A 12,467-nucleotide genomic window follows, 5' to 3' on the forward strand; every position below is an offset into this window, starting at 1 on the left:
AAATCCATCTTATTGGAATTTCTTTTATCACTAATGTCAGCTGTCTTCACAGTCTCATTTGTTGTCTTTTTCTACATGGGTATGATTGATTTCTTTGCATTGAAAATACGTTTTTATTGTTATTTTACCTTTGAAGGATACAATTTATTTTTTTAGCATCTCATACCTCATTGAGCTTAGAGACTATTCTCCTTAATATTACATGTGTAATAATAAGTTTTTCATTTTATAGTGGTAGGTCAGGCTATAAATTATTAAGCTATTTTTAATAATCGCAAAGTCTGGCCTGAAAAATAATAGCAAAATAATTTTTAAAGTAAATGCTTTCAGTTTCTACTTGGCATGTGTCAGGAAAGAAAGGCAAGTAAAATATAAGTGAGCCACCCACTTTGCCCCCACCCCCTTCTTTATGTTTGATGGACTCTGGCAGAGCCGTGTAGCAGTACCGACTACATAGTTTCAGCCTCATTTTCTCTCTGAATTAGGACATTATTTTGAAAGTTATCTGTATATTTTGGTGTGTGTATAGCACCATATGTCCTTGTTTTGTCTATGAATTTTCCAGCAGGGTTAGCTGGAACCCCCCCTTCTGTTCATGAACTCTTATCTAAAAATGGGTGATTAGTTTTACAAGAGCACCGTGGTTTTCTAATATGATGCCAGTTTTGGTAAAGGAATTGGATGGCGAGTGCAACCTATTCTGAGATCCTCAAGGGGTTGCAAAGTACACCAACCATCGGTGGTGTGGGTCTGCTGTTCTCCATTGCCACAATGCTCTGAAATTTACATCATGCTGTTAGTTCCTAGTCACAAGGCACCAGTACCCAGAAGTTACACCCACACCCATCTATATCTTCCCATTATAAACGTACTTCCAGTCCAGCCGGTGTGCCTCAGTGATTGAGTGTTGACGTATGAACCAGGAGGTCATGGTTTGATTCCTGGACAGGGCACATGCCCAGGTTGCAGGCTCGATCCCCTGAAGGGGTGTGCAGGAGGCAGCCAATCGATGATTCTCTCTCTCCCTCTCCCTTCCTCTCTGAAATCAATACAAATATATTTTAAAAAACTACAAAAACCCATACTTCCAGTATTGGCTTGCTTGCCAGTGTACATATCTCCACCCTGGCCTTGACCCCAGGTGCACTGAGAGAAGGATGAGAAGCTGAGAATGCAAGCACTTCGGAGATGCTTGGAGTTTCACGGTCCCGTGGACAGGGAGAAATACCTGAGATGACCCACGTTTTTCACAAGCTTAAATTTGAGAAACATGCCTGGCTCTTGTTAATAAAGCTTTAGAAATTCAGAGTAAGCGGCAGCTTAGTCTGACTCGTGTTGTTTGTGTGTTCCCCCTGCCTGCTCCAATTTGGGCTTCACTCAGCTGCCTTGGGAAGCATGTTCCCTGTAATTGGTTTTGCCAACCTCAAGGGCAGAGCAGTTGGCCACAGTCAAAGCATGCTGGCTGGCTGTGGCCATCCTGAGCCCAGGGCCTGGATGAAGTCCTCACTGGACCACAAGGAAAGAGGCAGACTTGTGAAACCAGCATTTCTAAGTTGGGGCTGGATGACTGAGAACTCAGGTACTCTTTGAGCAACTAAGAAAAAGGAATCTCCTGGCTCCTTTGTAGTTTCTTCTAGATGGATCCAAATGAACATGTTTCTTATTTTGGGGGATGGAGCCAAATATTAATATAGTAAGTTAACAAGGTAATACGAAACATGTTTTCTCTCTTGCCAGCATTTGCAATAAAATGTTTTATAGAACCTAGGAGGCATATTCTAGCTCTTTTAGATGATTTCTGTGAAATTCTCTGGAGCATTTTCTAGGTAAATTGGGTGGTTTTCTGAGAATTTAACATTAGATACTAAATGCTACTGTACACAGAGTCCCACCCACGGGTACTGAATGGCTTATTCTTTGAATAGGTCTTAGGGGGAAAAACTTTGAAGTAGAACTTGCTCTTTAGGTATTAATGTGGTTGTTTGACTTTTTTTTTTAATCCTCACCTGAGAATATTTTTTCCATTGATTAATAGAGAGAGTGGAAGGGAGGGGAGGGAGGGAGGGAGAGAGAGAAAGAGAGAGAGAGAAAGAAAAAGAAAGAGACATCAATTGGTTGCCTCCCGCAGGCACCCCCACTGGGGCTAGGGAACCTACAACTGAGAAGTATGTGCCCTTGACTGGGAATTGAACCCATGGCCCTTGGGTGTAAGGGCTGACACTGTAATCCCTGAGCCAAACCAGCCAAGGCTGTTAGGCCTTTTGAGGCAGAAGTCTAACCTTTGGGGTAGAATCAAGTGGAATGCAGGGACTTCATCTTGTGCTTTTTCTGTTTTCATTGTTTGGTGGTTTGTTTCCCAGAGACCCACTGCAAAGGAGTTACTGAAACACAAGTTTATAATACGCAATGCGAAGAAAACATCCTACTTGACGGAGCTAATCGACAGGTACAAGCGGTGGAAGGCCGAGCAGAGCCATGAAGACTCCAGCTCAGAAGACTCTGACACGTAAGCCTGCTCCGCCCGAGTCGTTCGAGTGTGTGTGAGCCAGAGCATGCGCCCTTGACTGCATTGTGCCTGAGAGTGTTGTGTTTTTCTAGTCTTTTCTTTGGGGTGGGCTTTGGGTTCCTTTCCTTTTATTTTTTCTTAAAGACAATCCAGGTTGATGGTTCACCTCGTGTTACGGAGTTTCCTGCATAAAGCCTGAGTGATAAAACTGCGTAAACGGAACTTGACCTGGTTTCTTTTTCTTTTGTTATACTTCATGCTCTTAAAACACTGATCAGATGAAACTGCTTTAAATACAGATTTTAAGAAGATACGAATGTATGTTTTTGTGATTCTGTGTTGTGTTCTGGTAGAGGCTTCGCACTGTAACAGCGCTGTACCAGGAAGCTACTAAAAATGGAATTCCAAGTTAAGCACCTAGGAATTCCGTTAGCTGAGGATGAATTGGGTGGAGGGCCATTTCAGGGGAAAGCTGGACTCATGGCTCTGACATAAAAGGGAAAGGAATCTGAATGGGGATGAGAACAAGTGTTTTCTGAAGGTCTCCAGGCAATTCCATTATAAAGCCAGGAGTGAGAACCACGGATCAGGAATTGTTGAGCTCTAGACGTTGAGAAATTAGGGTGGTAGCACTGAGGATGGAAAGATGAACGTGGAGTCTGGCCATGGCTTTGGGGAAAGGAGGAGACGGTCCAGACTTCAGCATGTGGCGGGTGCCGCTGAAATGGGGACACTGGAGAAGATCTGGGGAAGAAACCGAGTTTGTGTGGGACGTGTTCAAGTTGCTGATAGGATGTCCGAGAGGATGTGTCCAGTTGAGAGTGGCATTGAGGTTTGAGTTTGGGAGAGATACAGATTTAGAGTCACCGTGGTTATTGGAGCCATGAGAACAAATGGTGTCCTTCCCAGCATGTCTGCAGAGTGAGAAGGGCCCTGCGGCCCAGCACCAAATCTTAGGAAATGCCAGCATAAAGGCTGAGCCTGTGAATGATGTGGGTCAGAAGAAATTCAGTTTGTCCTATTTGGGAAGAGATGCTGCTTTCATTTGAGGAGGATAGGGGACGGGAAGGTGTGGATGCAGCAGGCATTGTGGGGATCACCCTCTGATGGTCTCTCTTCTCTGAGTTGGGAGGCAGGCTTGTCTTATGAAGCCCAAGAGGGACTGGAAGTGAGTGTCACTGGTGGGGAGAGAGGAGAGTGGAAATTGGTGTGGGGTGTGAGGGTGAGATGGAGAAGGCATGCATGGGAAGCTGGGCAGCCTAAGTGCTCAGTTGGGGTTTGAGAGGCCACCCGTGGGGTCTTAGCCCCGCAGAGCAGCTCATCACGGGTCCTCCTGGATTTCTGTGTTAAGGGAAACGGACACGGATGGTCAAGCATCTGGAGGCAGCGACTCTAGCGACTGGATCTTCACGATCCGAGAGAAAGATCCAAAGAGTCTTGAGAATGGAACTCTTCAGCCATCGGATTTAGACAGAAATAAGGTATGCTTGCTGGTATGAGAGGGACCAACACTTGTCACCAGTCAGCATTTTCAGTCACCTTTCTGTCAGGGTGAGGTGGCCCCTCATGGCGGCCTGCTTTAGAGTTTTGCTGACAATGAATTGGCAGAGCAGGAGATTTTGTTCGGCTGATTACTCAAAGTCAGACCTACAATGCTGATTTCTGCTCTCTGTAGGCCTGCCCTTCTGTGGGATCAGCATTTCCTGATGTTTGAATATACAGTGGGAATTACGGGGTGCGGTAGTGGGTGAGGTTTGAAATGACTTTCTAGCTCTCTTGACAGGACTGTCCCTATTTTCCATATATGGTTATTCATATAAGCTACTAGAATTTTGGGATTAAGTTTTATTAAAGGTCATTAAAACCACAGTAGCATATCACATCACACTTATAAAATGACTATATTCAACAAACAAGTGCTGGTAAGGATGTGGAGAAAAGGGAACCCTCGTGCACTGTTGGTGGGAATGCAGACTGGTACAGCCACTGTGGAAAACAGTATGGAGGTTTCTCAAAAATTAAAATAGAACTACCATATGATCTAGTAGTTCCACTTCTGAGTATTTATCTGAAGAAATCCAAAACACTAATTTGAAAGAATATATGTACTCCTATGTTCATTGCAGCATTATTTACAATAGGCAAGATATGAAAGCAACTTACGTGCCCATCAGTAGATAAATGGATAAAGATGTAGTACATATATACAATGGACTATATTACTAAGTCATAAAAAAAGAATGAAATCTTACCATTTGTGACAACATGGATGGACCTAGAGGGTATTTATGCTAAATTAAATAAGTCAGAGAAGACAAACACCATATGATTTCACTTACATGTGGAATCTAAAAATAAATAAATGAACAAATGCGAAACAAACTCATTGAACAATCTGATGTTTGCCAGATAGGAGGGCTTGGAGGACTGAGTGAAAAGGTGAAGGGATCAAGAAGTACAAATTGGAAGAACCAATAGTCCCGGGGATGGAGAGCACATAGGGAATATAGTCACTCATGTATTTGCTGTGGATGGGGTCAGATGGGTGCTAGACTTATCCGGGGGAGCACTTCATAAATTACATTATACTTGGGTAGCACCTGTCTGAAGTTTATTGAATTTTTGTAAATGTCAGATATGTCTAATTACCTTTTTTTTTCTTCCCCAAGATGAAAGACATCCCAAAGAGGCCTTTCTCTCAGTGTTTATCTACAATTATTTCTCCTCTGTTTGCAGAGGTAAGATGCCCAGCTGACTTGGGGGAGAGGGGACATGAGAAGGGAGAGGAAGCAGGGGGAGTGTTGCCAGTGGAATCTGGGAGGTGAGGACCAGCAGGAGGTGCAGGCCGATGCCCTAACCACTGAACAATGCCGGCCAGGGCCCATTTCCTTCTTTCGTATGTTTGGAAGATTGGTCCTTCTAGTTGTCTAGATGCTCCCTTGCTTTCCTGTGACCCTGCTGTTGTCATTTCTTCAGGACAAACAGGTAATTAGAGAAAATGGGGTGTATTTGCTCATTTGTCTGAAGCTGTTTGTTATGGGGCACTTGAAGAAACTATTCTAAAGTCATTATTCAGAATTAATGAATTAATCCTGGAGGTAATGATTTTTTTTCTGGCTAACCTAAAGGTAAACTCACAGGCCATTGTTTGCAGAATGAGACTGATGCGGGGAATGGTAGCATGTGTTCATACAAGCTGGAAAAGCCAAAGCTGTTTTGTAAACTGTTCATTAAAGATGAAATTGAGGAGGGGACTCCTGATGAGGAGGTCATGTTTTTTCTCTGCTGCTGCCACCTGGAGCCTGCACTGAGGGCTCTCAGTCCTGCCCTTGGCTGCGTCTTGCCCTGAGTAGCTGCCCTTTTGCATTGCACGTTGTGCCGCATTTCTGAGAGACTGAATTGACCTTCCATTGAGGAAGGAGCCTGCAGACTGTGTAATGGTTCTCAAGGGAGCAGAGGTGCCCGGAGGGGCATACAGATCCCAGAATTTAGAGCTGGCACTTATTTACACGAACTAGAATATTTTGAGAAAAGAGGACCAAAAAGACAGTTTGTCAGCATCTAAGAACCAACCTATCAACCGCAGTAAGCTTTAGATTAGATAGCCCGTGTGGAAACTAGCACTGAGTAATTTTGAAATTACTTTTCTGGTATAAGATTGGGTTGAAATGGAAAAAGAAAATGGGACAGCCTGTCATGAACAGATTTGAAAAGGTGCATAGGACGCCAGTTGTCTCTGTTCACGCTAGTGCAGGTAGGGGCTCAGGTCTGACGAATGACCTTTCTGTACAGTGTTCTCGGCATCCAAACACTGTTCATTGAGAGGAATGGGAGGTGAACCAGTGGCTGTGCTGGGTCCCTGCCAGGACTCGTGTGGCTGGAGCCATTGTGGACCACACGTTGTGTTATTCTCTAGAACAGATGCTCCTTGGTTCCTGTGCTCGTGTGTGTCATGCTGTTCATGTTTGTGTCTTTTAAGTTGAAGGAGAAGAGCCAGGCATGTGGTGGTAACATGGGGTCCATAGAAGAACTGCGAGGGGCCATCTACCTGGCGGAAGAGGCATGCCCCGGGATCTCGGACACCATGGTGGCCCAGCTGGTGCAGCGGCTCCAGAGGTAACTGCCACCAGGCCTGCAGCGAGGTCACTGCTTCCGGGCAGGAGAGCCCCGCGGAGGTCACTCCACGCTTGCCCTGTGACTTCCATAGGCTGGGTGTGGGACCCCTTCAAATGGACTGCTCTGCTACCCGCCCTTTGTCAGCGTGGCACTTTGTTCTTAGTCTGTTCTGTTACCTTGTTCTCAGTTCTGAAAATCATGTGCACGAAGGATACAAATCTGGAAACGACTGGGAAGGACCACAGGACTTCGTGGCACATAAATATCTGTCTGCTCTAATGATGCAGCCTAGTTATACAGTCCTTAGCCATATGTTGGTAATTCTCCATTTGGGTTTAAAGTTAAATGTCCAAAAATTCCAGAAGTTTGGGCTTGGCGAGTCCCGTGAGAATGGATGCGGTCTGTGATTTTCCATGGGTGGCTGTGCTGGTTTTCTACTTGGCCTTTTGTCCTGACTTGTGTGCACTGACTGACTTGCGACGTGCTCCCTGCGCCCACCAGTGGCCCTGATTGCCGGTGAGGAGTAGTGATCTGGGTCTCCCTACCCACTCTCTTGAACTTGTTTTAGGAGTCTCCTGTGGAGGAGGTCACTCTGACTGCCCCAGCCCCCAGCATAAGTACAGTCATTTGGGGGTGTTTAGAGATAACAGAGGTGTGCTGTCCAGCGGCTCTGTGGCTCATCTCTCCTCCACTCCCCAAACCTTCAACACTCCTGAGCATAAGTCATGTCACTGCTTTGACATCCACCTTCCAGGTGACTTTTCAGGCTACTCAGTCACTTCCAAATGATGGCAGGGCTGGTGACAATCAGGGGCCTTGCAGGTCTCTTCTGAGGGGTCAGCTTGACAGTACGTAAAGAAGTTTGGGGTATGTGCGTCCCCTTGGTCACCTCTTAGGCGTGATGGAAGGAGCCACCTGATGTCCTGTGAAGAGTCCCTCTAAAGAGGGGCATCCAGAGAAAACCTTAATTCTGACCCTGCAGGTGTATTCTCCTAACTCTCAGGTTCCTTTGTCAAAGACATCCCAACTTTCTAACTTGCTCTAAAGTTTAGGCTAGAGAATTAAGACTTTACTTGGTCACCTTCGATTTTGAGGCCATCCCTTTTGATACTAATGAATTTCAGAAATAAAGGAAAACAGAATAAAGAGGTCATTTTATCCTCACACAAGCACTGTTGTTACCATGTCTGTGGGTATCTATCCACCATGTGTATGCAGTTAATTTCTAACATAGCTTGTTCTAACATTCATCGAATGTTTTATCTTAGCATCCCATAAGCTTTTCTCCTATCCTATATAATAAAAGCATAGTATGCAGATTGTCCCCTCGACCAGAGTTCATCTGGGAGTTTGACCAGGGGGTGGGCCTGGCTGGAGGCAGGGAGGGAGTACCTGGCTGGAGGCCAGCAGCTGGCAGCTGCTATGGACCCTACCAGTGCATGAATTTCGTGCACTGGGCCTCTAGTTACTTAATAATGGTCTGTTTTTCTTAACTTCACAAAGAAACTTGGTATCACTTCCCAGCTCATTTTAGTGACATTTACTTCTGATTAAAAAACACCTTTAAATCTTGAACAGATAGAACTAACCCAGAAACCAGTGGCATTATCTTGTTTTGGGTTTTGTTTTCTGCTTTTGTAGAGTCACTTTTTAAGACTGATATTTTCCACATTGTCTCAAATTGCTTGAAATTGTAAGTGATTTATATATGTGACTTGATTTTCCTGCAGCTCCAGGGTTCGGGTGGTGGCCTGTGTGTTTAATTGGTCTGTCTCTCAGTTCTCCTTTCTTTAGTTGCTGATATGAGTTAATCTGTACCAGTGCTGTCTAATAGAAAGATAATGTGAGCTATGCAGAATTTAAAATTTTCTAGTAGCCACATTAAAAAAAAGTGAAAAGAAAGTAAAAAAATTGTAAATTCCTGGCCGGGTGGCTCAGTTGGCTGGAGTGTCCTCCTGTACAGCGAAAGGTCGCAGGTTTGATTCCGGTCCATGTGCATACCCAGATTGCTGGTTCAGTCCCTGGTTGGGGTTCATAAGGGAGGCAACTGATCAATGTTCCTCTTCCTCTCCCCCTCCCTCTCTCTACTAGTAAAATCAATTCGAAAAACATATCCTCAGGTGAGGATTCAAAAAAAGTTAAAAAAGGAACAAGTGAAATTAGTTTTTAAAATATGTTTTTTAACCCATTGCATCCAAAATCTCATTTTAACATGTAATCAGTGTTAGCATCATCAGTTAGGTATTTCACATTCGTTTCAGTACTAAGGCTTTGCAGTCCAGTGTGTGTTTTACATTTCACACACATCCTTTCAGGTGCTCAGCAGCCATATATAATGCAAATATAACTACCCACTGTCCATATTGTGCTTGAAGTTTTACTTCCCAGTGATGCCTTAGACATGCTGAGTCAGCATTCTTTTTTCTTCCCCGGACTGGTCTTGCTTGTGTCTCTTTCCTTTGTGGTGTGCGAATCCTGTCTCCTCCTCAGTCATCAGGTGACCCTGCTCCTGGGGTCCTTATCTGCTTCCCCCAGGCCTTGGCTGCTACTGTACGCTTACTCCTCCTGGGATCCCCAAGCTCTTCCTGTGTGTCCCTCACCCAGATGCCGCCAAACCACAGAGGCCCTTACTCATGCCTCATTACTTATTTTATTCCCAGATGCATTAGTCAGTGGATCACCTCAAAAACGAGAACTGGCCCAGCTGGCGTGGCTCAGTGGTTGAGCATCAGCCTATGGACCAGGAGGTCACGGTTCGATTCCAGTCAAGGGCACTTGCCCAGGTTGCGGGCTCAACCCCCAGTGTGGGGTGTGGTGTGCAGGAAGCAGCCAGTCAAGGATTCTCTCTCATCATTGATGTTTCTATCTCTCCCTCTCCCTTCTCTGAAATCAATAAAAATATATTTAAAAACAAACAACAACAAAAAAAAAAATGAGAACTGCCTTTTCTAAAGCATTTTGAAGGCTTCCTGTAGGTCTTAGTTGAGTTAATGTGCGGATCCTTTGTGTGGATCCACTCCTCCCAGGACTTCGGCATTTATGTTTCTTAAAAAGTGAGCCTTAGGATCTGTGGCTAAAGCATGCCTTTCAGGAGGATCTTGTGGGAGCACTTGTTCTCTGGCAGAGTGCTGAGTATTATAAATGCCTGGGAAGAAGAACTCTAGGTTGGAATACTTACGTAAGTCTCATTAAATGTGTCCTCAGTCATCTGCTGTGACTGGGTCCGTTTTGAGGTGTCTGAGGGAATCTTGGCCATGAGGGGACCTCGCACCCTCACCGCAACCTTTTTTATATTCCAAAGCAAGACAATACTGTGGGATTGCTGGAAAATAGAAGGAAGTATACATGATCCTACCACTCTAGCCCATTATCATCATTTTTGGTGCATTGCCTTCCATTATTATAAATGTGTCTTGAACTTACTAATTTTTTACATTTCTGAAAAGTATAGTGCTCACATACTTTTTTGGGCATTTTTTTTGTGTTTGGGATAAACAAATTGTAAAACTATGTGTACAATTTTGCGCACTTATTGACGTGTATAGATTTCATTGCTTAAATATAATTACAATTTCTAATATGTTCTTTTATTCAGCCGCTTTATTTACTTAGCCATTTCTCTGTTGTTGGACATCAGAGTGCTTCCTAATTATTGTAATTACAAAAAACCTAGGAGACAGTTTCAGGAAGTAGGTTACCTGAGCAAGCCTCAGTTTATTTGTGGCCAAAAGTGTTTCTTTGCACTGGTCCTCAAACCAGCCATGTTTGTGCATTCCTGGAATCTTACTCTGTCTTTGGTTAATACCGATTTTTCAATCTGATTATAAGTAAAGGCGTATCGTTTACTGTTTTAGTCATACAGTTTTCTCTCCTGGGAGGCTGAACACATTCTTACTTTTTATTACATACTTTTAGTTCTTTTGTGGCTGAATTTAACTTACTGAAAAATTTTTGTTGGGATCATGATTTTGTTCATTTTTATGAATTCTTTATATAATAATCCATTGATAGTTGCTCCATATTTTGATGACTTGGCAGTGTATGAAAATTAATAGGACTTTGGTTATTGTTTGAATTTTTGCAATTTTTTTAATTTTGAGAAATGACATTTGTTTACTTCTATTTCTCTCTGTTTTTTCCTAGATACTCGCTAAGTGGTGGAGGAACTTCGTCCCACTGAACTTCCTTTGGCATTTGGGGTTTTGTTTTTTCTTTCTTCTTCATCCTGCTCCTTTTAAACAGTCAATGAAAGCCTTTGCTGACTCCGCTGAAGAGCTGCACCGAGGGCCGGCCCAGCCGAGGCTGCCCAAACAGGCCTCAGCGTCCTTCCTCGCTGGCCTCGGCCGGATAAGTCTAGATGGGTGGGGAGGGTCAGCTCCTTCCAGCGACCATTTTATTTTATTATTCTTGTTTTTAATTTTAACCATAGTGCACATATCAAGGAAAGTGTCTTTAAAAACAAATACAAACCCTGAAATGTATATTTGGGATTATGATAAGGCAACTGAAGAAATGAAACCTCAGGTATCCTGCTTTAAGTTGTGCTCCCCTCCCTGGGAGACGGAGAATCGCTCTGGTGGCTCAGTGTACAGATTTGTATATAGTGTCATTTTTACGGAAACCCTTTTGGCGTGCATAAGGAATCACTGTGTACAAATTGGCCAAGTGCTTCTGTAGATAATGTCAGTGGAGTAAATATTTGACAGGCCATAACTTGAGTCTATTGCCTTGCCTTTATTACATGTAAATTTTGAATTATGTGACCAGTGATTTGGGTTTTATTTTGTATTTGCAGGGTTTGCCATTAATAATAATTAATGCCCCTCTTAAGGAACACTCCTATTTGTACCTCAACAAATGCAAATTTTCCTCGTTTGCCCTACAACCCTTTTGGTACACTTAGAAGTTGATTTCCTTTTTCATTGATGGTACTATTTCTTAGTGGTTTAAATTGGAACATATCTTGTGTCATGAAGCTTTAAATTATTATTTTAAGTTTCTCCCCAATGAAGTGCTCTCGTCTCACATTCGTTTGGAATCGTTCCACTGCCAGTGCCGCGCCAGCTGTCCATTCTCCCATTTGATTTTGTTGCACCTGTAGTGAAAGCTGCGTATTGTCTTTCCCACCTAAAATGTCTGGATGCTCACACAAATAAATTTTATAACACTTTCCTTGCATACTTTCTCTGAAACGTGACTTGAGAGGGCAGCGCGCCTGCTGTGTGTGTGTGTGTGTGTGGTTGTGTGGTGAGATGAGGCATTTTAGAATGCTCTAGGAAGAAGTGCCCATATTCAAAATGCTGGATGTTCAGGTCAGTTCCCTATGCAACTTTAAAAATTAGTCACTGAGGAGATAGGATTGAATTCTGCTGATTTGTAAAATTGCGCGCTCTCTTCCCAGGGACCTCAATTAAGGGTTATTTTGTTCTCATACAGAAGCTTGTGTGGCTAGCTTGGCAGCCAGGTGTCTGCTTTTCTTGGCTTGTGACAGGGTCTTGCTTGCCAATGGGGCATCAATCTCTGGGTTTGTGGTATGGGAATAGAGTTCTGACAGCAATTCGACTGTCTGATTGAAGTACGCGTGGCACTTATATTTTTGATATGAATCATTGTCACCTCTTGTTGGTGTGGCAGTTCTTGAGGGGAAGACAGGACTTTCGGAGGCAAGGGAGTTACTGGGTAAACTGGGATGGAAGGTCAGGAACCTGTCAGCCTAGTGGCCTGGAAGTTAACGAGAGAAGACAGAGGCCCGAGTGAGAGGCGTTTGGGTTTAGGTTTGGTAGTTTTAAATCCTAAAATTAAAATTTGTTTTTTAAATTAGAAGTAGATTTGGGTGAAATTTCTA

General features: G+C 43.7%; 1 protein-coding gene across 1 annotated transcript in view; it reads left to right on the forward strand.

Moving 5' to 3' along the window:
• Positions 1-11,794, forward strand: part of STK24 (serine/threonine kinase 24) — a 107,543-nt gene extending 95,749 nt beyond the window's left edge. The window contains exons 7-11 of the mRNA XM_080658856.1: positions 2,361-2,506; positions 3,858-3,987; positions 5,176-5,244; positions 6,486-6,622; positions 10,766-11,794. Coding sequence (XP_080514982.1) covers positions 2,361-2,506; positions 3,858-3,987; positions 5,176-5,244; positions 6,486-6,622; positions 10,766-10,802 — 519 coding nt within the window. The 3' untranslated portion in view covers positions 10,803-11,794. The remainder of the gene's footprint in view (positions 1-2,360; positions 2,507-3,857; positions 3,988-5,175; positions 5,245-6,485; positions 6,623-10,765) is intronic.
• The last annotated feature ends 673 nt before the right edge of the window (positions 11,795-12,467 follow it).

This window comes from Plecotus auritus (genome assembly GCF_963455305.1).
Source record: "Plecotus auritus genome assembly, chromosome: 3".
Classification (NCBI taxonomy): Eukaryota; Metazoa; Chordata; class Mammalia; order Chiroptera; family Vespertilionidae; genus Plecotus; species Plecotus auritus.